This window comes from Equus caballus, chromosome 2 (genome assembly GCF_041296265.1).
Source record: "Equus caballus isolate H_3958 breed thoroughbred chromosome 2, TB-T2T, whole genome shotgun sequence".
Lineage (NCBI taxonomy): Eukaryota > Metazoa > Chordata > Mammalia > Perissodactyla > Equidae > Equus > Equus caballus.
In genome coordinates, this window is record NC_091685.1 from 29,907,772 (window position 1) to 29,934,937 (window position 27,166).

The 27,166-nt window shown below is 48.9% G+C and overlaps 1 protein-coding gene across 11 annotated transcripts in view; it reads left to right on the plus strand.

Moving 5' to 3' along the window:
- RHCE (Rh blood group CcEe antigens) overlaps positions 1-27,166 on the plus strand; it is a 46,706-nt gene that overhangs the window by 7,418 nt on the left and 12,122 nt on the right. For 4 of the 11 annotated variants that reach the window (XM_070260669.1, XM_070260671.1, XM_070260670.1 and 1 more), the window contains 6 exons: positions 9,530-9,716; positions 13,704-13,854; positions 20,313-20,460; positions 21,190-21,356; positions 22,818-22,955; positions 25,166-25,299. In XM_070260669.1, the coding sequence (XP_070116770.1) occupies positions 9,550-9,716; positions 13,704-13,854; positions 20,313-20,460; positions 21,190-21,356; positions 22,818-22,955; positions 25,166-25,299 (905 nt within the window). In that variant the 5' untranslated portion in view covers positions 9,530-9,549. Of the gene's footprint in view, positions 1-269; positions 504-9,529; positions 9,717-13,703; positions 13,855-20,312; positions 20,461-21,189; positions 21,357-22,817; positions 22,956-25,165; positions 25,381-27,166 lie in introns of those variants that run through there. The other 7 variants (XM_023635475.2, XM_023635477.2, XM_023635472.2 and 4 more) reach the window with 4 other exon arrangements.

Here is a 27,166-nt window from a genome sequence, read left to right on the forward strand (position 1 = left end):
AGGAACCTGAAATAACGAGTAAAGGAGGGTTCTAATTTTCGGGTGCTGAGTAAATGAATGCCTTCTTTTAAACTGAGCACAGTGCCTGCCCGATGATGGGAATGCAGCAACTCTTTGTTGAATAAAGAAATGAATGATCGAAGGAATGAATGAAATGTTGGAATAAATGCCTTTCTTCTCCCCGATCATAATCCCTCTGCCTGTGTTAACTCCTTAGACAGGCCAGCAGAGCCGTCCTTGCAGCCTGAGATAAGGCCTTTGGCGCCTGTCTTCACTGTCACTCCCTTGTGTGACTGTGGGGACAGAGGGGTGATGCCCGGCACTGGTGGAGCTCCTGCCCTGAGACAAGCACGGGATGGGGTCTAAGTACCCGCCATCTGTGCGCTTCTGCCTGCCCCCGTTGACCATAGTGCTGGAGGTGCTTTTCATTGTCCTCTTCGTCTTTTACACCTCCTATGACACTTCCTTAGGGAATCAGAGGAAGTTCCTGGAGACCTATGGAGGTGAGTGTCCAGAGGGGAGGTAGTCACAGAGGCAAACAGCAGGGGCAGGGGCAGAGGAGGTCTCTGATCCTCCAGGGGCCTCGATGTTCCTTTCCAGAAAGTCTCCGAGGAATGGACTTTCCTCATCTTCTTCCAGAGGTTGTGCAAAGGCCCAGCTAAGAATGGAGGCTCTCCTTGAGGAACAGCTCGGGTGTCACCTCTTCCATGAAGCTTTCCTTGATTTGTCAGGGCAAAGTGAGAGGCCTCCTTTTCTATGTTCCCAGAATTCCCTTGGCCAAATGGTCTTCATAATTCTCTGCCTCTCTGCTTCCCCCTCCCCCCACTTCTCTCTCCTTAGCAGCAAGAAATTTCACATGATTGTTGGGATTTTGGTTTTTGTTTCCTTTTGTTGGTCTCTCTTGCTCATTTCTGTACCACTCTCCTTTTGGAAGCTTTAGTCTGTTGCCTCTCCACTGCTCCTAGACTTCTTCTGTTCACTTAGGGGTCTGGGAAGTCTTCATTCTGTCTGCAAAGCCAGAGCCATAAGGTATGGCTGAAGGGGAGTGGAGGGTGGTGGTTATTTTACATGCAGCTAAAAATATTCACAGACTGTGATGAGGACAACTGTAAACAAGACAGATGTCCACTGTGGTGTGGCGTTTGCTTTTTTTTTAATTGAGATGAGTTTTCAAGCATCTTAGTAGGCCACTATATTGTTCGTGATAGTGGACAGGCCTCTTGAGCGACGTCCCTGAGACAAAGCTGAAGCTTGAGCCTGGTTGAGTGCTTGCTTGTTTCTAAGAGATGTTAATGGACTAGTTACCTGGAGGCAAAGAGAGGTCGTCCCTGGGCCCTCAGCGGTGGAAGGAAGGACAAGGAGACGACTTAGGGAGGGGAGCCCCTGCACCACTTAGGCGGCCAGCCCAGAGAGGGGCCCTCAGTGCCTGACAGAAAAACGCCTGGGCACAATTTTAATTCATTTCAATTGACTTTAATTCTTTTAAATCCAACCTAATGTAATTCAATTCAGTTACTCCATTCATTCAACCCTGTATTAATCCAGGGTGGGATCCAGACTACGTGCTAATTAGAGCTGATTTTACTGAATACTTACTATGTACCAGACTCTACTCTAAATGCTTTACGTTGGACCCTCACAATGACGCCGTGAGACAGGTACTGTTGTGATCTCTGTGTTTCATTTGAGGAAACTGGGCACATGGACGTTGAGATTTTTGCCCAAGGTCATGCAGCCAGCAATAATTTAGGCAGCAGCCGACTTAAATTGAGGCAGCCTGGTTTTAGTTTCCGTGTGCCTAACCATTAGGCTCACAGCTTCATTTTACAGTGAGCTTGAGTCACTTGTCCTAACCAGCAGGTGTAGAAGCCAGTGTTCCCATCCTGTAAATTGGATCCAGTGTCCTCAGTCACTCACTTTATATGGAAGCACAGAGGAGGGCCCACGACCCAGGCAGGGGGGACAGTGATGTCAGGGAAGGCTTCCCGAGGGAGGTGACTGCTCAGCAGGGTTTTGGAGGCTCAGTAGGAGTTAACCGTGTGAAAATGGAGGCTCAAGAGCACAGCAGGAGCCATCGTGTGTGCGCTCATTGGAGTGGACCAGGCCATGGTTTAACATTGAGATGTTGTTGGAGCGTAAGAAGGGAAGCAGGGCGTGGCGGGGCCAAAGGGTTGAGTAAGGAGTTTGACCTTCATTCTGCTCACCTAATAGGAAGCAAGAGTGTGACAAGCTTGGGTTTGGATTATGGAAAAAGCCATTCCAGGGCTGGCATAGGGGATGGAGGAAGGGGCGTGACCTGAGGCGGGAGACCAGCGTGGAGGCTTCAGTGTAAGATGGAGCAGAGGGCTTCCTACTTTTCTGCTTGTGCACACCATTTTTTAAGCACGCACCATATTTATATGCTATACTCAAGCACTGCTGCATTCGTATATTTTTGTACATTATAATACGTACGTGTAAGATAGAAAATTCCAAAGCGATCAAAATGAAATATGTAATATTTTCAAATTTCTGATCATGATGGTATCAATCTCAAGTCAAAGCCCGTCGTTACCATTAACAATAGTGGATATAAACCCCTTCCTCAGAGTCTTCTGGGTAATTTCACTCACCTTGGTTGACTTCTTGTCAGATCTGATTAGACTGACGTTTTGTTTTTAATCCTGAATATGACTGACAACAAGTTTGCACAAGGAGACGTATCGCTCTGCCCGTTTTTTGTGTATACACTTGGCTCTGTTACGGTTTTGCCCCCAGTCTGTGTTTTTTGGCAGGAGTTGGTTAAGCCATTGGTCCATTTTGTGAAAGTGAGTTGAGTTACAACTAGGTAACTTAATCTGTCGATCCACTTAATCTAATCCAGTCCATGTAAACTACGATGAGTTATTTAAACCAGCCAATTTTAAAAAAGACATTTTTGAGAAAATCAGGAAATCTGAATATAGCACGAATATTATATGACCTACAGGAATTACTGTTAGTTTTGTTGGGTGTGATAATAGCATATTAGGTTTTTTTTTAACGGCCTTCTATTTTAGAGAAGCATATTGAAATAGAATGAGTTCTGGGGTTTGCTTTATGCCAGATAAAAAAGAGAAAACGAGTGGAGAAGGATAAAAAAACCATTGGTCCATGTGACAATCATCAAAGCTGGGAGTAGGTATGTGAGGTCCACCAGGCTGCTTTCTCTGTTTTTGTGTATGCTTGAAATTTTCCGTAATAAAGAGTTAAATTAAAAAAACGAAAAACAGAGCCGGCCCTAATGGCCTAGTGGTTAAAGTTCAGCGCTCTCTGCTTTGGCGGGTCACTTCCTGGGCCCAGAACCACACCAGTCACCTGTCATAGCCATGCTGTGGTGGTGGCTCACATAGAAGAACCTGAAGGACCTACAACTAAAATATACAACTGTGTACTTGGGCTTTGGGAGGAAAAAAAAGAGAGAGAAGATTGGCAACAGATATTGGCTCAGGGTGAATCTTTCCCAGCAAAAAAAACCCCCCAAAAAACAAAAAACGAAACACTGTCATTAATTGCAATGTGATGAATATGGAGAAATGCAGGTCACCCCCTTCCCAGTGGCCCAGTATTCCCTAGCTGGGAAGACTAAGCTGTCTGACACCCTGAGCAAGAGCGCCGAGGCTCCTGGGTTACACTGAGTATTAAGCACTTGCACGGTTGCTGTCTTCACCAAGTGCCTTTAGAAGCAGAATAGCCTAGATCAGTGTTTCTCAAAGTGTGGTCCCCAGACCAGCCACCTCAGCATCTCCTGGGAACTTGTTAGAAATGCAGATTCCTAGGCTCTAGTCCCAACTTAGTGACCGGAAACTCTAGGGGCTGGCCCGGTGGTGCAGCAGTTAAGTTCACACGTGCCGCTTCTTGGTGGCTCGGGGTTCGACGGTTGGGATCCCAGGTGTGGACATGGCACTGCTTGGCATGCCATGCTGTGGTAGGTGTCCCACATAGAGAGTAAAGGAAGATGGGCGTGGATGTTAGCTCAGGGCCAGTCTTCCTCAGCAAAAAGAGGAGGATTGGCAGTAGTTAGCTCAGGGCTAATCTTCCTCAAAAAAAAAAGAAAGAAAGAAAGAAACTCTAGGAGTGTGTCCCAGCAATCTGTGTTTTACCAAACCCTCTAAGTGACTCTAATACACACGAAAGTTTGAGAACTACTGCAGTTAGACTGACTCAAATCTTGCCTCTGCCTCTTCTTAGCTGTGAGGCCTTGGGCAAATGATTCAATCTCTCTCTGCCTCCATTTTAACCTCTGTCACAGGATGATGGTACTTATTTCACTAGGTTATTAAAGGATTGAAAGAATTAACACATATAAACACTGATAAAGAGTATTAGCTTTTATTATTAACAGACTTTAATTTCTTATTTTTTTTAATAAAATAAATAAAATTTGGAGTGCTAATATCTTCTTCCAGCAGCTCCTGTGGATTGTCTGGAGCATCTTCTGAGGCGGGCGTTCTCTACTCTGATAACCATTGGTCTGGATGACCTGTGATGAGGGCAAATGGGCAGGGACAGTGGAGGAGAAGTGAAGAGTCAGATCCAAGAGATATTAAGAGATAAAGTCAGCTGTACTTGGTGAAAATGAAGGAGGAGTCAAGGATGGCTTCAGACTTGTGATTTGGCAGAGGGAGGTGTCAGTTCCTGAGATGAGAGGCACAAGGGGAGGGGCAGATTGTGGGGTAATTGAACAACAATATGTTTGTTCTGGGCCTGGGGTTGAGGTGCCTGTGCCATGCTCAGGTGAAGCAGAATGCATTGGGGATCTATTGCTGCACAACAAACCACCCCCAAACTTAGTGGCTTCAAATAGCAGCCATTTAGTTTGCTAATGATCATGATTCTGTGGTTCAGCAATTTGGGCTGGGCTCAGCGATGCCGTTCTTCTGTTGGTTTCACGTAGTGTCATGCATCTCCAGCTTGGAGGATGGCTCCACATGGCCTCCTTCACATGTTTGGCAGTTGGTGCTGGCTGGCAGCTAGCCCATGTGGTACCAGCAGACTAGCCCAGACTTCTTCACATGGCAGCAGAAGAGTTACCACAGTAAGGGAGGGCAAGCCCCAAGGCACGGGTGCTTTTCAAGCCTCTGCTTATATCGTGTTTACTAACGTCCTGTTGGACAAAGCAGGTCATAAGAACCAACCCAAGTGGGAGGGGCCTATACTGGAATGCATGATTCACTGGGGGCCATTACTGTGACAATCTATCTCACAGAGCCTGCTCTGGGGCTGCCAAGTTGGGGGAGCATCCTGTGCCCTGCCCTGTGGCTACCATCCCCCATACTCCTCAGAAGCAGGGACAAGAGCTACTAGAAGACAAAAGGGGCTTTGCCAGTGACATGTAAATACCCCCAAATCCTGGTACCTTCCATCTTAGCCCTGGCTGCCCCTTTGATTGGGAAAACTCTCTTTTTCTCTTCCCAGGCTGCTGCAGGGCTGAATGTGGGGTGGGAGTAGAGGCTGTGGGGAGGGGAAGGCAGCATGGGGCTCCATGGATGGTCCCAACCTGGGGCTGCAGAGGTCTTCCCAGTTAGCAGTGGGGAGCACGGTGTGGAGATCAAGCCCGGAGCCTGAGGGACAAAAGCTGGGCCTGGCTTCAGAACGGTTGGTGCTGAAGTGTCTGCAGGCCAGAGGGAGGGGCAGGGGCGGGCGGGGACACAGAGCTGGAATTGGAGCCAGGCCGGAGGAGGGGGGAACCGTCCTGCCTAACGTCATACAGCTGCTAAGTGGCAGGCATGGTTGTATAGTTCCTAGCACTTGCTGTGCACCCCGTGCTGGGCTCAGCGATGTGCATGGGCCATTGAGCTTGCTGCTCACAGCTGTCCTCTGAACAGGTGTCTGTTCCCTACCCATTTTACAGGTTAGGAAGCTGGGATGCACAGGTAGAGCCAGGCTCTGACCCTGACTCCCTGAGGCCCACACTCTTCACTCTTACGCTCTATAGCGTGTGGAGAGGCAGGATGGTGTAGTGGCTAGACCCAGACAGTCAGGATTCGGATCGCCCACCACCATTTGCTAGCTGTGTGACCAGGGCTAGTTACAGTGCCTCTCTGTGCTTCCTTTTCCCCATCTGTAAAATGGGGATAACAAATAGTACCTACTGCTTGAGGTCATTGTAGGTTAAGGCTGTAAGGCACCTAGAACAGTGCCTGGGATGTGGAGGGCACGGCATGTGTGCCTGCTGCTGCAATGATGGTAATTACTGCCTCACCTCACGCTGCTGGACTCCCAGGTTAGACTTTCCTTCTCCGAGTCCTGGGGTTTTTGTAAACTTCTCCTGAAGGCCTGCTTTAGACAGTGAAGTTCCCCTCTGGGGTCCGGTCACTGGGGCCCCCGTAGCACATCCACTGCTTATCACCCATGAACACATTAGAGTCCACTCGCTTATCAGACCCGCAGCTGATGTGGGGCGCAGCGCAGGCTCTGAGGGGTGGGGGCTGACACCAATGCAGATGCCGCGAGCTGGAACCCAGCCCTGAAGTGGAGGTCTAGATAGTGAGACGTGGGAGGAGTGGGTGTGGGCCCAGAGCCCCCGGAGCCTGGGAGAGGGCTTGGGAGAATGCAGGGCTGAGGGCAGGGGGCCGAGATCAAATGTGGGCACTGATCAGTGTGGGGTGAGTGGGCTCTGTCAACAGCTCCCAGAAAATGCCACCCTAGGTTCATCCCGCTGGCGGAAGCACAGCTTCTCCCTCCGGGACAGTGTGGGGCCTTGGGGAGGAAGGCGCTGAGCTCGTTTACCTGGCAGCTGGGGTGGCAGCTGTGCCTGATAAAGCTCCCCACCCAAGATCCTCTGACTTTGTAGTCTTTAGGGCCCCACCTCTGCCCTAATCCTGGTGATCCTCCTCTCCCCACCCACTGAACTCCTCCTTGGAATGTGCCAGAGCAGTGAGGTCCTTAGAGAGCATCAAGTCCAACTACCATGTGTTACAGATAGGGAAACTGAGGCCCAAAGAGGGCAAGGGACTTGCCCAAGTTCCCTTAGCGAGGTGAGGACAAACAAGAGCAGGAGACAGCTTAGGCTGGTGGAAGGGCACTGTACCAGGAGTTCAGAGCCTGGCTCTGCTGCTGTCATGCTGTGCGGCCCTGAGGCGGTCACAGGCTCTCTCTGGTCCCCTTCTATAAAATAAGAGGAAAATGGAAGGGTTTTCCTACTCATGGAATCTTCAATAAGTCTGGACCCTATGCGTGTAGCATTGCTGCAAAATGGCAGATGTGGGTGTTTTTTTTTTAACAGCAGTGTTTAATAAAAGATTGAATTTGAATATTTAAAGTGAGGTGTGCAGTCTCAATTGGCCGTAGGCCTCATCACTCCCCAAAATGCCCTGTACCCTTCATACACATAGTTTCCTGCTTGGCTCCTAAAGAAATCTGAGCAATCTCAAGAGGAATCCCCTATGTAAAATGTGCCCCCATTCCTAAGAGGATGCACGCAGGAGCCTGAGACTTTGCCTGCGCCTCCCTCTCCCCCAGACAGAGGAGAAGCTACATGAAGCTGAATCCTGCCAAAGCCCACTTCCCACCCACTCGTCAAGTCCCCAGATCCCATGGAGGTCCTCGGGGCTCTCCTCCATCCCGCTGTTGTCAGACTGATCTAAAACATCAACACCCAACCAAGCCCTATGTGCCAGACCCTAGGCGTGTGTGTCTTTCGATGAAAATGAATTGAAATGTAACTTGAAAGGGCTTTCTGAGACTTTGGAGGGTTCTGGAAATGAGAGCTTCCTCATTGTTATCAGAGCCAGGGCTGGAGACCAGTGGAGACCAGGTGACTTGTTATTGCTGTGATGGTGCTGATGGTGATGATGATGGTGCTGATGGTGATGATGATGATGATGATGGTGATGATGATGATGATGGTGATGATGGGGGGTGAAGAGCCACCGTTCATGGAGCATCCTCCATGTTCCAGGCACTATGCACATGAACAAAACCTTCCTTCCTTCAGACCCAAGCTCCCTCGAGGGAGGAAGACTTGCCCTTATTTCACTGATGAGGAAAGTAAGCAACCTACAAGGTCACGCAGCTGTGAAGTTAAAACATATAAATTGCCATTTCTATAGATCAGAAAGGGTCAAATATTGGCAATTTGATATGGTTTAACCTAATCGGGATTGATAGCATTGGGATCAAACAGAACTGTCTGAACTTGAAGCCCATCCTTTTTCCTTTAAAAAAAATGTTTTACTGTCTACATGCTGGTTGTACCAAATTTAAACACTGAAAATTTTTTAAAAAGTAAAATTCTCCCAAACTCGGAGATAATATCCATGGGGGAAAAATATAAAAATTCCTTCAAGATCTCTCTCCAGGCATCAATACATGTGTGAAAATGGTTGGTGTTTATTGATAAAATAGTCTTTACTATTCTGAGCGATTATGTGCCATATGCCATTTGATTCTGGCAACGGAAGAAAGGAGGCATGATTATTTTTCCCATTTAACAGATGTGGAAACTAAGAGGGCAGATAGAGTGATGGTTAAAGGCACAGGCTTGAGAGTGGACCTTCTAGGGTTAAATCCTGGCTCTACCAGCTGGAGCAGGTTCCTTCACTGGTCCGTGCCTCGGTTTTTGTACCTGTAAAATGGTGATGATAACAGCACCCACCTTGAAGAACTAAACAGGACAGTCCATGCACAGTGATTAAGCAGTGTTGGCACACAGTTAGCACATAACAAATGTAGGCTGTTATGAAAGCTCAGAGACATTTAATAACTAGATTAAGCCACACAGCTAGAAAGTGCCAGAGCTGTGATTTGAACCCAAGCTTGTCTGGTTCCAGAGCCCAAGCTGCTAACCATTTTTCAAACCCGGTCAAAGCGTCCCCCGTTTCCTTTTGCTGGACCTCGCACTGACGTTAGGTAGGTCTCTCGTGTTCACCTGCCACAGCAGGTCCTGCGCAGGGTCTGAGGCTGGGAAGGTGAGTGTCACCCAGATGGCCCTGGCGCTTTCTGCCGGCCCACCAGGTCCCTCTCAGCAGGTGGCAAAGGGAGAGAGCTGTTTTCTGCGAGGATAATTTGGTTCTTGCTGACAGAACCTCTGGGCCTGCTTCTGCCTCCTCTTTTCTACGTGACCTGGGCCAAGTCACTGGCTTCTGTGGCTTTGTTTTGTCACGTGCAGGATCAGGAGGTTGAACCTAATCCTCAATAGCAGCAGTAATTACTGAATGTCAACTATGGACTAAGGACTGGTCCTGAGGCTCTACGCTTGTTCATATCATTATGTTTAATAATACCATAATTGCTACATTTCCTGAGCACTTACTACGCACCAGGCCCTGCCTTCGTGCTTAACCAGGATTAGCACATCCGGTCCTTACCTCAACCCTGCGTGGTATATATGTGTATTCCCATTACTCAGATGAGAAAACTGAGGCTCAGAGAGGTGGAGTAACTGGACCAAGCACTCTTAAATGATCTTTAATGTCCCTTCCAACTGCCATTCAGTAAAACTCTAATTTCACACAACCTCCACCTTGTCTGCCTCTCTTCTTCCTTCTCAACATCTCTTCCCTGACAGTGTTCCAGGATGTTATCATCATGGCGGCCCTTGGCTTGGGCTTCCTCACCTCGTCTTTGCGGAGACACTGCTGGAGCAGCGTGGCCTTCAACCTCTTCATGCTGGCCTTCGGGGTGCAGTGGGCGGTCCTGCTGAATGGCTTCCTAGAGCAGCCCTCCTCTGGGGGGATAGTCATCAATCTGTACAGGTAAGTGGATAGGCCACTGGATGAATTTTGGGTCCTTGAGGGCATGGGGCCCGAGAGGACGGGCTCTAGAAGAGCTGGAATGTCCCCTTCTCTTTCCAGCATCAATGCCATGCAATACATAGGACTTATATATACTAACAAATTATTCACTGTCTATCTAAAATTCAACTTTAACTGGGCATCCTCTATTTTATCTGACACCCCCACTCCATGGCATCATAAGAGGCCCAGATCTACAGCCATCCTGGAGTCCTTTCTTTCCTTATTATTGATTATGATTTTGTAAGGTTACACAGTAAACATAGGTTCAAGGAAAAATTAATAGAGATTAGGCAAAAAGAGTTAGAAATGTCACACTCAGAGAGAGAGTCTCTTGAAAAAAAAGAAGTGCTCTCAGTCCTCAAGTGCGGGTGGACCAGAAATAGCCATGCCTTTAGTTCATTTAAATTAACTTTGATCCATTTAGATACATTTATAGGAAATTCTAAGAATAAGCAAAATTAACCCGTGTTGCTGGAAGTCAGAATAATGGTTACCTGGGGAAGGCAGTTGTTACTGATAAAAACAAAAAACCTTATGGGGTGCAGTAAATGTTCTCGATGTCATCCTGGGTGATGGTTACACAAGGGTAGATATATATAAATCCACTGAACACACACAAAAAGGCATTAGCACTTGAGAGAATCTGGGTAATATTTTTCCTTAAAAATTGTTTTTAGGTTTTATCCAACTCTAATTCTCTCTACTGCCCAAATGATGGTAAATCCCATCTTGGGCATCTTGGGGACCCCGTCGCCTCTCAAGGCCACTCTACCCTCCCCTCTGAGACCCTGCTAAGCCTCTGGGCGCTGCTGTTGAACATCTGTCCATGAGCCAGGCTCTGTGCCGGGCATTCCACAAACATTATTTGTTTAACCCTCCCAGGTAGGGGTCTAATTTATACAGGCAAGGAAATATGCTCAGAGAGCATAAGGCACTTGCCTAGGGTCACACAGTGAAGTGGTGGAAGTGGCTTCAGTTTTGATGATCTGTAACCCTTCCTGCACACTCCAGAGTGGTCATGACATGAGACACAGTCTAGCTAGCTCCCCACTGACCCTGAAAAATAACTCTCTCTTTGTGTCTTTTAAAACGTGTTAGGGGGGCCGGCCCCATGGCTGAGTGGTTAAGTTCGCACGCTGCACTTCAGCAGCCCAGGGTTTTGCCGGTTCAGATCCTGGGCGCAGACATGGCACCGCTCATCAGGCCATGCTGAGGCAGTGTCCACATGGCACTCACAACTGGGGGGCTTTGGGGAGAAGAAGAAGAAAAAAACCATGTTAGAGCTAATCCCGTGGGGATTCCATAACCCCAGTAACCCCTGGGAAGTGACAGTGGGCGCTCCGGGGAAATTCTGAGAGCAGTGGTCCTGGTCTGGCATGACCTTGTCTTAAGGTCACACAGGCCTTCAGCCTCCTGCATGTTAGTCTCCAGACATCTCTGGGCTGCTCCCTTCTTCTGACGGCCTGCCCACAGGGACCAGTTTGTTCTTGACTCAATCCAGGAAAACAAGAAGAGGCCATTTGCAGCTGGAGTCAACTCCCCTGCCCCACCCCGCCCGCTGGGACCCTCCCAGCTCTGACCTCCACTGGGACTGGCTTCATGAATTTGAACAATGGGCTCCTTCCTGACCTTTCCTGCCCAGGCTGGGCTGGTGGGCGGTGCCCAGGCTGCCTCGGAGGCAGGGCACTCTCCCCTCCCTCGGCCTCACCCGCAGCCTGACTTGGCACTGAGTTGGTTGTGCCTTGAGTCACCAATGACCGGTTCCTTCAGGGTAGGGGCCTGTGTTATTCGGCTTTGTCCTCCTTTGTTTTCCTCACATAGCAAGGACTTAGTAAATAGTTACTGGAACAAAAATGAAAATAAAGGGACCACTAAAAGGTATGATATTTTTAATGCTGTATTTGGAGAGGTCCAGGAGGACCCAACACAACAATAACCAACCCCCTTATTGTGCTTGACACATCTTTTTTTTTTTTGGAAGATTAGCCCTGAGCTAACGTCTGCTGCCAGTCCTCCTCTTTTTGCTGAGGAAGACTGGCCCTGAGCTAACATCCGTGCCCATCTTCCTCTACTTTATATGTGGGACGCCTACCACAGCATGGCTTGCCAAGTGGTGCCATGTCCGCACCCAGGATCCGAACCAGTGAACCCCGGGCTGCCGAAGCAGAACGTGCGCACTTAACCTCTGCACCACTGGGCTGGCCCCTGCTAGACATATCTTAACTCACTTTGCCCTCACAACAGCTCCATAGGCCTTGCCTTCACCTTCTAGATGAAGACGTGGAGGGACAGAGTGGTTAAGTAATTTGTCCAAGGCCACACAGCCAGGAAGTGGCTGAGTCTGGATTGCAATCTAGGCAGCCTGGCTGGAGACTACAGTCCTAACCACTACACTTCGCCATCTCAACACCTCCTCCCTGAGGTCTGAAATCCCACCGCTGGCACACATCCTCCTGAATTAGGCCTTTGCCAATTAAATGAATACTCACCCAAAAGACAGAACATGGCCAGTCCCAGTGAAACATCGAGTAGCCTCTTATTCTCAACAATTCCTGGTCCCTGTGAGACTCCGTCCCCATGCCCTTGGCCCTCCTCTGGCCTTCCCTCTGAAGTCTTTGAGCCTTAAACGGGACACTACATCGGCAGCAAACACTGGGGAGGCTGTGTCCAGACTTCAGAGCACAGGCTTTGGATCCAGGCCACCTGGGTTTGAACCTCATGTTTGTCATTAACTAGCTGTGTGGCCACTGCCAAAAAAGTCACCTCCACTAGTCTGAGTGACCTCTTCTGTAAAATGCGGGTACTGAACGGTACCTGAGCACCACTTAGAGAGGCTTACGTGGAGGATTAAAATTTGAACCAAGTGATGTAGTTGCAAGCCTCTTATACATAAGGTTCCTTCAGTTATGATCGTTATTATTGTGGTGGTAGTGGTCGTGATCATGATCATCAACTCCCAAGGGAGGAGGAGAGTCTCAGAGCAAGGTGCCCAGAGCAGGATAGGTTGGCTTAACTGATTGTCCTGCTCAGTGCCACCTCCCCCAGGAAGCCCTCCCTGATGATATGAGTGATATCACTACCTGTAGTGCACAGGTAAGTCTTAATCGACAGGCTTATGATGCCACGCCTGTCCCCCCAGCTGAATCATAAGTGCCTTGAAATCAAAAATCGCTTTCTCCTTCCGAATCCCCACACTGAGCTTGCTCATTTGTCAAGGGCAGGAAGGAATCAGTAATAGTGCTAATAATGCCAGCTTCTACTCCTGAGTTAGCATTTTGGTGCCACTCATGGTGCTAGACACACGTGCACGAAGATTCCTTCTAATCCCCCACAACACTGCCACGAGATGAGTATTATTATCATTCTTATTTAACAGATGGGGAAACAGGATCCCGAAGCTTAAATAGCTGCTCAAGTGGAAAAGCTGGGACTGGAAGCCAGGCTTGTCCCACTTCCAAACCCAGTCTCATCACTGCCACGGAGAGGCAGAGGAGATGAGGGTGGCGGCTGACTGAATGGTGGGTGGGCTGGCAGGTCAAGGGCGCCCTCTACTGAGCATCTGTGAGCGATGGAGGCGCTGAAGAGAAGTGCTGGGCAGAATCCCGGTTGTCAGATCCCAGAAGGATCTAACAGTCAGCCTCTGTAACTCACCGTGACATTCCCGTGAGAACACAGAGCATCCTCAGTACGGACGAGTGTGTGCAGATCAATCTCTCAGAGTGTAGTTGTCACCCTAGTGGGGGAAATCGACGAAGGGGACCCCGGCTGGAGAGCGTCCATCCCCACGTGGGCAGAAATCTTGTCTTCTTGTTTTCCTACTGTGTCTCCAGTTTCGTGAACGGTGCCAGGCAGAGAGTAGGTCCTCAAAAAGTGTTTGTTGAATGAGTGTATAAATGAGAGGCATCATCCCATCTCAGTCATCCCTGTCTTGCCCTCTCTCCCCAGTATTCAGCTGGCCACCATGAGTGCCATGTCTGTGCTGATCTCAGCAGGCAGCATCCTGGGGCGGGTCAACCTGGTGCAGCTGGTGGTGATGGCACTGATGGAGGTGACAGCCTTTGTCATCTTGAGGACATTCGGCAAGAAGCTCTTGTATGTGAGTCATGGAGCTGTGAGGGGAAGAGGGGTGGGGAGGTGGAAGAGGAGGGTACTGCCTCCATTTGGTGAGGATTCTGGGATTTTAAAAAATGAAGACAGACCCAAATGGCGTTACAAAAGTGTAGTCTATGCTAAACGTTTAAACATAGCAAACAAATGCCTTTCATTTTCCAAAATATGATACTTTAGGATTGTGCTACTCACAAGATAATTATGGGATGTATAAAAAAAGAATGAATTCCCAGAGCCCCACCTGCAGAGGTCCAACAAGCTGCAAGCCCAGCGATCTCTTTCAAACCAGTTAGCATGAGACAGTAACTGTACATGTGATCTCACTGGGGGAGGTTGTCAAAAGTCTAAGGCTGAGGCCAGCTGTGAAGGTGAGGCTGGTCTCCCAGCTCCTCTGCCACAGCCCTGACCCTGAGGTCAGGTATGGTCAGGTAAGATGAGGGCTGATCACAGATGAGAAAGCTGATGCACAGAGAGAGGAAGTGATTGCCCAAGATCACACAGCAAGGTAGTGGCAGAGCCTAGATGAGAATCCAGAACCAGACTGGTTTAGGAGAAACAACACTGGACTTGGAGTCGAAGGTCAGGCTTTGTATCCCAGCTCTGCCATAAATCCCCCACGAACAGCTTCAGTTTCTTCATCTGTAATACGAGGATAACATACCTACCACATAAGGTTTGGGGAGTAACTGAATTAATTAAATGAGATGATGCATTCTTTTTTTAATAAAAGCATGGGGCCTCTTTGCAATGCCTCAGTAGCCCAGAATAAAGACTTTGGATTTTACTCTGAGAAACACAGGGAGCATTGGGGAGTTTTGAGCAGAAGAGAGATATGATCTGACTTATGTTTTGGGTTTTTTTTTTTTGCTGTGGAAGATTCGTCTTGAGCTAACGTCTGTGTCAATCTTCCTCTATTTTGTATGTGGGATGCCACCACAGCATGGCTGACAAATGGTGTTGGTCTGTGCCCAGGATCCAAACCTGCAAACCTGGGCCACTGAAGTGGAGCACACTGAACCTAACCACTAGGCAATGGGGCCAGCCCCTGACTTATGTTTCTGGGCTCAGAAGAGACCGAAGAGGGCAAAAGTAGAGCAGGTGGAGACCAGAGAGGAGGCTATTGCAGCTCTCCAGGCTTGCATGGGATGGTAGCCGTGAAGGTGGTGGGAAGACTGGGTTCTGGCTGCATTTTAGAGGCAGCACTGACAGGACTTGGCGATGGAGTGCATGCGGAGTGTGAGAAAAAGAGAAGGGTCCAAAACCACTGCAAGGTTTTGAGCCGGAGCAACTGGGTAGATGACAGTTCCATCTACAGAGATGGGGAGGATTCCAGTGGGGTAGATCTGGGAGGGAAAATCCGGAGTTCAGTTCTGAGTGTGGTGGGGTTAAGGTGAGGGCTAGAGATATATATTACGCATCCCAGGCGAGACAGGGAAAGGAAACGTACAAGACTGGCACTTAGAAGACAGCTTGGGGCTAGGGATAGAAATGTTAGCATTGTTAAGATATAGATGGTGTTTAAAGCCAAGGAGATCACCTAGGAGGTGGGTGTAGACAGAGATGCGGAGAAGTCTGAGGTTGAGCCCTAGAGCACTGACCGCTGGATTTGCAAGAGGAGTTTGATAAGTGAGGTTTTGTTTTGAAGGAGGTCGGGGGCAAAAGCCTGAGCTGATTGTTTTAAGATGTGGGAGATGAGGACGTGGAGGCGGTCTGCAGAGGCAACCCTGCTAAGGAGTTTTGCTGTGAAGGGGCTCAGAGAAATGGAGGCAGAATAGGGGTCAAGGGAGACTTTGTTTGTTTGCTTCTAAGATAGATGATATTTTTATGCCGGTGAGAATAATCCAGCAGAGAGAGGGGAAACTGATGAGGCAGAAGAGACATGAACTTTGAATTGGAAAGGGGGAGTGGGATTGTGCACCCATAGGGGAGGAGCCTTAGATGGGTGCATGGACCGCTCCTCTGAATGATGGGAGGGAAGGCGGGCACTGTAGCAAGGCTGGTAGATTTGGTGCTGGGTTCTACAGGTCCAGTCTCCTGCGGGGAGAAAATTCTCTACTTATTGCTCATGTTTTCTCAGAAAAACAAAAGGCAAAGTCATTAGCTGAGTGTGAGGGGAACGGGGAGGGATGGGGGCAGGAGAGGGAAGGTGTGAGATGGACCTTTCTAAGAGTGGGAGACTGAGAGACGCAGGAGGACCGCATGGCAGCACCAGGGCCCCCTTCGGGTTTGTGGTTAGATGGAAAATGCACACGTGACCAGGGCTGTGTGCAGTTCTCCAGTCCCTTCAACTGCTCTGGGGCAGGGGTGGAAGAAGCAGAGAGTTGGACTTGACTAGCCTGTGCTTCTGCCCAAAGAGAGCCACGGAGACCAAGAGAGGCCAGAGATGGGGCTGTTTTCAAGGGAGGGAAAATAATGGTGGGTCATGGCATCTAAACTGGTTAAGGAAGGCGTGAGAACGTGGCACGGACAATGAACAGCAAAAATGGGGAGCATAGTGGTTAAGAGCCTTCTGAACAGATGCTGCAGATTTAGCGTGCGTTCAAACCTCAGCTCAACCCACCCTCACTGAGTAAGTCTGGGCAACTTAGTTAACCTTTCTGTGCCTCAGTTTTCCTATCTGTAGAATAGGGATAATAAGAACACCAACTTCCTAGGGCTATTGAGAGGATTCAACAAATTAACATATATATCTGCCTGGCACAGGGTAAGTGCTACGGCAGTTCTAACTGTTATTTCCATCATCGTTCTTATTATCAGGATCAACTGACTGGAATTGTTGGCATGAGATAGTTAAGGAGATGAGCTGGACAGATAGGCGGTGGTGATTGTTATAAGGTGGGAGGCTTGAAATTGAGATTTGGGAGGTTGCACAGTTACTGGTAATGATAAGGTCTAAGCTTTGACAGTGCATGTGGGTGGCAGAAATGTAATGTGGGAAAAGATATTAGAAGAGAGAGGGTCAAGGAACAGGGAGAGGAAGCCCTTGGTCTAAGATGATGACTCGGAGGAGTGATGGAGAGAAAGACTGTAAGGCAGGTGCTGAAATCCTCAGTGACTAAGAGGCAGGCAGACAACTGCCCCAAGGAGGGTGGAGCCTGCTGGCATCTTCTTCAAGGGAGCCGGGGATATTTGGGAGGAAAAAGGAACAGTGGTCTGGAAGGTAATATTATGACTTATTTATTAATTTTTGGTTCTTTCCATCTGTATATATGACTTTATTTTAACCCCTATACTTCAGTGTATATTTCCTATAAACAAGGTCATTCTCATACATAACCATTGTTCGGTTAACAAAATGTGGAAATGAATATTGATACAATATTATTATTATCTTATTCACATTTCACCAGCTATCCCAATGATATCCTGTTATAGCAAAAGAAAAAATCTTTCTGGTCCGGGATCATACCTTGCATTTAGTTCTCATGTCTCTGTAAACTCCTTCAATCTGTAATAGTTTGTTGGTCTTTCTTTATCTTTCATGAACTTGACACGTTTTGAAGTTACAAGCCAGTTATTCTGTAGCATGTGAGTTTGTCTGTTGTTTCCTCATGATTAGATTGAGGGTATGCATTTTTGGCAGGAAGTGATCTTGTGTCCTCATCAGTGCATCATATGAAGAGACACATGCTATCACTTTGTCCCATTACTGAAAATGTGAACTTTGATCACTTGGTTAAGATGATGTCTGCCAGGATCTCCCACTGTAGAGTTACTATTTTCCCATTTGTAGTTAGTAAACATTTTGTGGGGAGATAACATATGGTAAATATCCTGTCTCTTATCAAACTTTCACCCACTGGCTTTAGCATTCATTGAATTTTTCTGCCTGAATCAATTAGTAAGCACCATGATGGTTGACGATATTGGTTTTTTGCATTCTGCTGTGAGAAGGAGCTTTCCCTTCTCCTCCATTCATTCACTCATCTGTTTATTTATTTATATCACTATGGGCTCATGAATTCACATAGGCACACTTCCATTTTCTGCTTTTTCTCTCTGCTTACTATAAGGATTAGTTACATGTCCTTGGTTCCGAGGAAGAAAATTTCACTGGAGCTTTTTTTAGGCAGAATAACATTTTTGTATAAGGACCACCAAGGGCAGAAGATAGGGCCAGACTCAGGAAGAGACTGGAACTAGATATGAGAAGCCTTTTAAGATCCCAGGTAGTTCATTCTCTCCCAGTTAGTTCGGTTCCTCTCTATACATCTAATTTCTCTGCACACCAGGTTTCTCTTTAGTGGAAAACATGTCCTCTCCCCACCCCCAATTTGTTCCTGCATTTCTGTGTCTCACTTCTTACAGAAAACCACACTCCTCTCTCAGCCAGTCTCAATTCTATAGTCTAGGAAGAGCGAATCTGATTGGTCCACTGGGTCATAAGTCTGCTCTGGTCCAATCAGCCACAGCCGACATGGGAGGCGGTGGACACAGTAAAAACGTGGCTGTCTGGAGAAAAGTAGATTCCCAGAGACGGAGCGCTCACTGTGGCAGCGCATTATAAACCTTTTCCTACGTCGTTACAGCCTTCACAACGATTGTTTTAAAAGGCTGCATTAATTCAACACCAAGTCTTCCCGCAGCTTCGATTTGCTAGTTGAGCTGGTCCGTGGGAAGATTTACAGAGCCGTTTCAGTGGAGGCAACTCAAGAAATGAGTATTCCAAGCCAACAATCCCCAAATGTGGTTCTTGCATTCCTGAGGGACCTCAAAGAGATGAAAAATGGAACCTCTCTTTTCGATTCTTCGAGGGAATTCCACAGACTTTCATTGATCTGTACACCTGAGGGTTCCTTACCGTTCATCCATTTCACAATATTTTTTCTGCACCTGTTGTGTATGGGGCACTCTTCCAGACAATGGAAAAATATAACTGTCGTGGAATTTCCATTCTAGAGGGAAAGACTGCCAATAAATAATAAAATAGGCAAAGATAGAGCATGTTAGCAATAACTACATACTATGGAGAAGAAATAGAACGGGGAAAGGAGACCTGAAAAGTTGGGGAGCGGGAAGCAAATGTTAGATAGAGTGGTCAGCGAAGGCTTCACCGAGTAAATACTTTTTGAGAAAAGACATAAAGGTAGCGAGTGCACCAGCCACACGGGTATCTGAGCAAAGTGGCAGACCAAGGGCAGGCGGTGGGAGTGGCCTGCCTCTTCCGGGAGCAGCATTTTATCACTGTTTAGGACTGTTGGTACATGGTGATAGGAAAAAGCAGACAGACTTTTAGTTGCTTTTATTATTGTTTTAAATTCTCTACAAGCAATGCACTCCCTTATTGCCTGCACCCACGTGGACCACTCCCTCCACCCTGCATTCCAGGCAGCAGAACAGCCATTGCCAAGTGCGACTGATGTGGGAGCATGCCTGGGGAGTTGAGGAAGAGCAAGGACAGTGTGTTAGGGGGAGGCTAGGGGAAGAGCAGATCACACAGGGTCCTGTAAGTCATAGCAAGAAGGCTGACTTTTTTTTTTTTGAGGAAGATTGGCTCAGCTAACATCTGTGCCTGTCTTCCTCTATTTTTTTATATGTGGGATGCCTGTCACAGCATGGCTTGATGAGCAGTGTGTAGGTCCGCACCTGGGATCCGAACCAGCAGACCCCTGGCTGCCAAAGTAGAGTGTGCGAACTTACCTGCTACTCCACCGGGCTGGCCCCAGAAGGCTGACTTTGACATTGAATGAGACAAGAGCGTTGGATGTGAGCAGAGATGTGCCATGAGCTGACGTCGATTTTAACAGGGTCACTCTGGCCACTGCGTGGAGAATAGTCAGTAGGGGACAAGGGTGGAACTGAGGAGACCAGTTGGAAGGTTATTGCCATAATCCAGGGGAGCTGTGATGGTGGCCTAAACCAAGGTGGGGTCAATGAGGTGTGGCGGGAAAAATTCTGCCAATTCGGGATATTTTTTGAAGGCACAGTTGACATGACTCACCGATAGCCCACTAAGTCAGTTATTAAGGGTTTCTAAATTTGCTATTCCTAAAGCAAAGTTAGGGTCGGCTTTAGCTCCAGCAGTTACTTTGCAGTCTCGGAAACTGCTTCTGTAAAGCAAAATTAGCATATATCCAGAATTTACTAAAGACTTTAGTTCAGTGTTATAAGAAGTCTGGCTGCTTCATGTTATAAAGTTTATATTACTCATTACTCCATGAGTTTCTGCCCAAAAGTAGGGTGTGTGTCCGTGTGGCCTTTTGCCCCACCCACGTGGAGCTCGGCCAAAAGCATTTAAGAGCCAGTCATAAGGCCACCCAGCAACCTCCCTGGAGTAAACAGATGCGGCTCCTATGAAAGGGGGACCTGCTGGGCTGGATAAGCCCGGAACACCAGTCTCGTGACTTTGTCACACCTCCTGCCTAAAGCTCAGGACTTTCTCCATGGGGTCTGCCCGGGGGCAGAGGGGCCGCCACTTACTGGTCCTGCTGGGTTTTGTTGCAGATGGACGACCACATAAGCCTGATGTACATCCATGTGTTTGCAGCCTATTTTGGGCAGATGGTGGACTGGTGCCTCTCAAAGCCTCTGCCGGAGGAAGTGAAGGAGAAAGTTCAGATGGCAACAGGCCCCGGTTTGTTTGCCATGCTCGGTAAGGATAAGCTGGGGTGGGTGGTCTCATCCCTGGGGTGAGCCACAGCTCTGGGGGAAAATCTCTCTCCTTTAGCGACCTGTTCTGGGTGTCTGGAGCCCCTCCTGAGCTCATTCCTCAGGGAGTGTTGGGTGAGTCCACCCCTTCGAGTGAAGCACTATCCTCTAGAGAAGTTCTTCATTAATATCCAAAGGAGAGGAGACGCTCGTTACACTGGAGTTTGAATAAGTTTATCCAATCCTTTGTCCTCAACTTAAAGGAGGGGATTGGATGAGTGAAGAAAGGCGGGTCCAGGAGTGGAGGAAGGAACAGGATGGGAACAGAAGGGTAATAATGTTGTATTTTGAAAAGCTGCAGTGAAAATGCTGAACTCAGACTGCTGGGAGACGCTTGGAGGGAATCAGGTGGTGAGCTGGTCAGCGTGGCTGAATGTCAGGCCATAGGCTAAATGACAGTGGCATGTCAACTTTTTTAAATGAGTATTTGGCCATCATGGACTGGGGTCAGGAGGCCTGGGGTGTGGTGATTTCAACTATCTGTAAAGTATGTCAGCTGGGTCCTGCCAACTTGAGAATTCAGAGAGGAGACCTGATGGGCCCAGAGCCACAAAGCTAGAAAGTGACAGAGCTGAGGCTTGCCAGCTCAGGGATGCTCCAGTCTGAAGGCCCCAGAGGCTCAGGCTCGGAGCAGGAGTGCTGGTTCCCACCAACGACCCTCTCTGGTCCCCAGGCACCCTCTGCTTGTGGATCTTCTGGCCGAGTTTCAACTCTGCTCTGCTAGATGTGACAGACGAAAGGAAGAACGCCTTGTTCAACACCCACTATGCTCTTGCGGTCAGTGCGGTGACAGCCATCTCGGTGTCGGCCTTGTCTAACCCCGGAGGGAAGATCAACCTGGTGAGGAGGGGGCAGCACTTGGGTCTTCTAGGCCAGACACTCATATTCATGCTTCCTCCCCGCTGGTGGCCAGCCCCACGGGTTGGGAAAGAGCATGTGAGGTGATGGAACCCCCTCTGCAATGTCATGGAGCATAAGGAAGAGCGCTGGGTTCTCACAATGGGCATTGGAATGTGGGAGACTGAAGCGATCAGATCCTCTCTGCCGGGAGTGATTGAGTCCATGGACATCCATTGACATCAAATAGACCCAAGTTTGTGCCCCATTTCTGCTAGTTATGAAAGCAGCTACCATGAGCAAGCGTCAGCAGAGAAAAACTAGAATAGAATTAGTCAGCCTCTCCCCTTCCCCCAAGAAACTCAAGAATGGAATGGTCAGAAGTAAAAAAAGTATGTTACGCCAGCCGTGTGACCTTGGTCAAGCCACCTAAACTCTCTAGCCTCCTGTGTAAAGTAGGATTCAGAGGCAGTGCACGTAAAGTGCTCCGTGTGGAGTGAATGCTCGGCGAACATTAGATGCTGCTGTCACTGTAGCTAGGGGACCGTGTGTGAGTTTTGGGGGAAAGTTGGGGGAGAGGGTAGAGCTAAAGACAAAACAAGGCCCCACGATGACCAGGGCGTAGGCTCAGCTAGCCAGAGGTGGTGGGAAAAGTCTAGACAGTGAGGCCTGGAGTAGAGAGAAGGTGGCCACGGATGACAAGTTAAAGGCATTAAGGGGAGGTGGGTGTCCCCACAGGTGAGTTCCATGGTGATGGGGAGACAAGGGTCAGACAAGGTGTGGCATCCAGGGAGGCAGGGGGTGTCATCAGGTCAGGGAAGCCCAGAAGCTGCTCCTGGAGCCCAGAGCTCCAAGACCCGGTTAGAGTTGAGAGGGGCAGGGCGAAGTAGCTGAAAGGCTCAGTTCTGGAGGAATGAAGGACATAGCAGAGACAGGACCTAGGAACAAGGGCCAGTCATACAGCGTGGCCTAGGCCCCAGGTAGCCAATAATAATAAAAATAATAAAGGCTTACATTTATTGGGCACTTACTCATATTCTGTGCCAGGCACTGGGCTACGGGTTTCATAGGTGTTAACTCATTTAATTCTTGCAGTAACCTGTATTAAGTGGGTATTATCAAAACCCCATTCTTCTGGTGGGAAGGTTGGAGCACTGAGTGGTTAAGCGCCCAAGGACACATCACTTACGAGTGTGAAGGTGGCTGGGGTGAAGCTGCGCTTTCAAGCTGATTCCCTAAATGCCTCCCAGTCAGGGTGACTGGTTCCTGAGCTGAGAAGCGGGGTGAGATAAGACCAGTGATAAAGGTCACGTAGTCTCAACAGAGGGGTGGAGACAGTTTCAGGATCAGTGAGGCAGGCAGGACATTACAGTATTGCTTTGCTCCAGCTTGCTGAGTAACTTTGGGCAAGAAGCTGTCTTCTCTGTGCCTTCTTCCATTCACCCACAAGCTATTTCTTTGCAGATTCATATCCACAATGCAGTGCTGGCAGGAGGTGTGGCTGTGGGTCCCTCGTGTCACCTGATCCCTTCTCCTTGGCTTGCCATGGTGCTGGGCCTTATAGCTGGACTGATCTCCATTGGGGGAGCCAAATGCCCGCAGGTAAGGAGCTGGGCAATGGATCCCCTCTGCTTTGGCTTAGACCAGCAGGACCCTGAGACCATGGTGGGCCATCGTGTGGTGTCATGGCTGCATGGGGCAGGTTTTGGCACCTCCTCAGATTGGCTTCAAAGGTTGGCTGAGGGACCAGCCAGGCTGGATGGTGCCTTTGTTAGGATCTGGGGAGCAGGTAACAGAACCCACTCAAGCTTGCTCAGGCATAAGGGGGAACTTGGAATAAGGCTACTGGGGTGTCACGGAACCCAAGGACAGTGATGCTGCTGGGAACTCAGGAATGGCTGGCATCAGGCACGGGGGGTGTTGTGGGAGCCCAAGAAGTCCCTGCTCTTCTTTCTTTGCTTTTCCCAAACATCTGCTTTATCCTCACCCTGTAGACTTCCTCTTTTCCTGCTCCTGCTCCTCCCGGTGGACCGTAGTCTCTCTCTTCAAGAAAGCAGCCAGGTAGAATCTCTTGGCTCCAATTCCAAGTTCTCTGGAGAAGGGGCTCACTAGTCTAACGTGGATAATGTGCCTATCTTTGGCTGTGGTGGGAGGTGGGGCACGTCGTCCATACATGGCTGCTGCCCATGAACCATGTGAAGGGGGGCGAGAAGGGCAGCCCCCAGAAAAAGGAGGCTTGGCTGAGAATCCAGATCATGTCCAATTCTAATCATTTAATTATTCTTCTAAGTGGATGGATTTTTCTTCCTTCAACATTCAATAGGTACCGATAACACCATAATACTGAATTATAGCCAATTTGTTATAACACACTTCTAAGAGAAATATTTCAGAAGAACAAATCTTTCTGGGTTTGAAGGCTTGATGGAGGAAAAAGGAGTAGACTTTTGGGTGGCTCAAGAAGCTGAATTTGGATGAACAGTGGAATTCAGAGAGGCAGGTTCAACCTAAAATAAAGAAGAACTGCCCACCAGCTCGATTTGACCAAAGATGGGGCAGTGTGCCTTTCATCTTTGGAATGGGAACAAGTGTCTTTTGTTTCCTCCGACTTTGAGGCCCTCTGATGAAAGGAGGAAGGGCACAGCAAAAAATGCATGACGAGTTGTCATCAGGCTCAGCCTCCGTCGATTTCTCTGCACCTCCGTTTCTTTGACTCTATCCTGGGGGGATGTTTCAAAGATGATTCATTCATTCATTCACCACATATGGTTTAACACTCATCCTGCTTCCCAAGCTATAGTGTAGTGAGAGAAATGGACAAATAAACACAACTCAGTGTGATAATAGCTATAGGAGCCCATGTAAGCTAGCCTGAGGTGGGTCAGGAAACGCTTCCCAGAGCAGAGGATGTCCCAGCCGAGCGTTGACAGATAACTAATATTAGCCAGGCAAAGAGTTGGGAAATGTAGCCCAGGTAGAAGGAAGCGTGTGTTCAATGGTGAGAAAAAGCGTATGGCCCAGCCAGGAAATCGAAAGACATTTCTGTGGCTGAAGAAGAGGACTCACTTGGTAGGAGGTGGGACCAGAACCTTGAAAGATGGAAGTGCTCAGGTATATCTCCTGGGCTAGTTGAGGAGTCTGGGTTTTTGTTCTGAAGACAGTGGGGATTCTAAGCGGGGAACTAGCCTGATCGAATCTGCCTGTGTAGCCACATCTGTTGGCTCAAGGCCAGCTGGGAGGCGAAGTGGTCAGGCGGAAGCGGCACTGAACGGGAGTCTGGAGATGTGGTCATATTCCTTTCTTCTGACTTTTCTTCTAATCAGCCGTGTTGTCTTTGAGATGGCATGAGTTGAGTTTAGGCTAGACCAGTGGGTCTCAATCACCCCCCAGGGACATCTGGAGACATTTTTGGTTGACACAATGGGGAGGGGTGCCACTGGCACCGAGAGGGTACAGGCCAAGGATGCTGTTACACATCCTACAATGCATAGGCAGCCCCTCTCACGACACAGAATTATCCAGCCCCAAATGGGCTAGACCCTTGCTATTCAAATGGACCAGCAGCATTGGCATTGCCTGGGACTTGGTTAGAAATGCAGAATTGCAGGCCCCAGAACCCCTACATCTGACTCTGCATTTTAACAAGCTCCCCAGGTGACGAGAGTGCACATTCAGGTGTGTGAAGCACTTTTTTAGGTGAGCCGAATGCCCATCCCCTTAGCGGCCCTGGATGCCAAGGAGCTGTGAAAAGTGTGGGGCTGGAGTATCGGTCTCACATGGAGATCTGCTTATACTGCTGTGTTTGTCCCCAGGTGTGTTTACACCACCAGCTGGGGATCCACGACAGCTGCGGCGTGCAGTATACCTTCGGCTGGCCCGGTCTGCTCGGAGGCGTCGCCTACATCGTGCAGATGGTGCTTCGGGTCGACTGGACCAGGAATCCCATGTGGGTCACTTGGTTAACCCCCTTAACACCTCCATCCAATTCAGGAAGAAATGTGCCCAGAGCCCTTAGCTGGAGCGTCAGGTACTCAGCAGGCCTCAGGGAATATTTGTTGGCCGATTTATCCAGAAATTCTGCCCAGCCTCCACCTGTTATGGAGTCATCACCTCTCCAGGCCACTTCTTTTAGAAAAGGGAAGCTTAGGGGCAGGACACAAGCAGGCAGTCCCCAGGTCCCCCAATTGCGGACAGAGCAAATCAGTCAGGCCCACGCTGGTTGAGTCCGTTTTTCAACCCCTGGTGGTTTAGGTCATGGTAAAGAGTGTGCCATGGAGTCAGACTGGTCTTGACCTCTTACCGGCTGGGCACGCTACCTAATCTCTCTGAGCCTCAGCCTCCTGATTCTAAGTGAAGATAATGATAGTACCTCCCCGCATCGGGTCCTTGGAAGCTACTTGAGGCCAGGCGCTGTGTGGTTAAGAGGATTTAATATGTTCATGTAGGAAGATGCTAAGCACGGTCCATCCCTGAGGCCAGAGAGGAAAGGGGCTTGGCCGAGGTCTCGCTGTGAGGTGGGAACGTGGGCCTCTGGACCAGTCAGGTCCTGTGCCCTCCAGACAGTTATCAGCAGTGACTGGTTTGATGCACCAGAGCCCTGGGTGTCACCTCTTGGGGGTTGTGTGAATGTCTTCTGCATCTGGCTCACATACGATGAAAGAGTGACTTGGGCACAATACAGGGATGGGTTTTTCCAGATGAACTAATATAGTGATAATAATATCACCGATGATAATCACTACTGTTTATTGACGGCCTTCTAAGTGCCAGGCTACAATCACTACATGCATCGTCTCATGGAACCCTCACAAATGGCCTATTGTTATCCTACTCTAAGAAAGGGGGAGTTGTCTGCCCAAGGTCACTTGGCTGGAACCTGGTTGGAAGGGTGGTGAGCGCCTGCAGTGGGTGATGAGGAGCTCATCATGTTGGGAGGTATCTCAGAGAAATCATTGTGGGCTGGAGCCTTTAGAGCTCCGACAAGAGAGATGACCATAGCCCTGAATTATAGGAATCATATATGGGTGGGTGAGACATCCTTCCTTGAGGGGCTTGGGATGAAGAGGATCTCACTCGGGGGTGGGGTGGTTACGGTCTGTGTGACGTGAGGCATGTCAGTGATGGGCTCCAGTGCTGTGTCTGCCACTGTTCTAATGGCGGTTCGATTCTTAGCAACTCTTTTCCTCTCTCTGGGCCCCTGAGTCTCCCTCTGTAAAATGAGGGTTGTTCCAGCAGGGTCCCAAGCCCAGATGCTGTAGGGGCCAGGCAGGTAAGGGAGAAAATGAGACCAGCGAAGGGAGGCTGAGAAACCGTGGGCAGTTGCTCTCCAGCACCAGGCAACTCTTACTGTGCAGGGACCCAGGCTCAGTGTCACCAGACCTAATGACTTTTCAAGAGAAGCCAGAAATTGAGAGTTGTGCATGTACTCTCCCAAGCATTGGCAAAAGATTCAAAATCATTAGAAACATTGTGTGGGCCAGATTCTGCTCATGGGCTGCCACCCTGTAACTTCTGGACCACCGACCCTGCTGGCTCCCAAATTCTGTGATTCTGCGGCTCTCCTGGAGCAGTGGTTCTCAACAGCATCAGCATCACCTGGGAGCTTGTTAGAAATGCAAATCCTACCCTACCCAAGACCTACTCAATTAGAAATCCGGGGGTGGGCCCAGCGGTCTGTGTTTTAACAAGCTCTCTAGGTGATTCTCATGCATGCTAGAGTTTGAGAACTACTGGCCTGGAGGGAAAAAAAGTCAGGCAGCCAATGATGTGCTGCTAAAGGCTTAACCACTGGCTCTCCAGGAAAACAAAGTCCT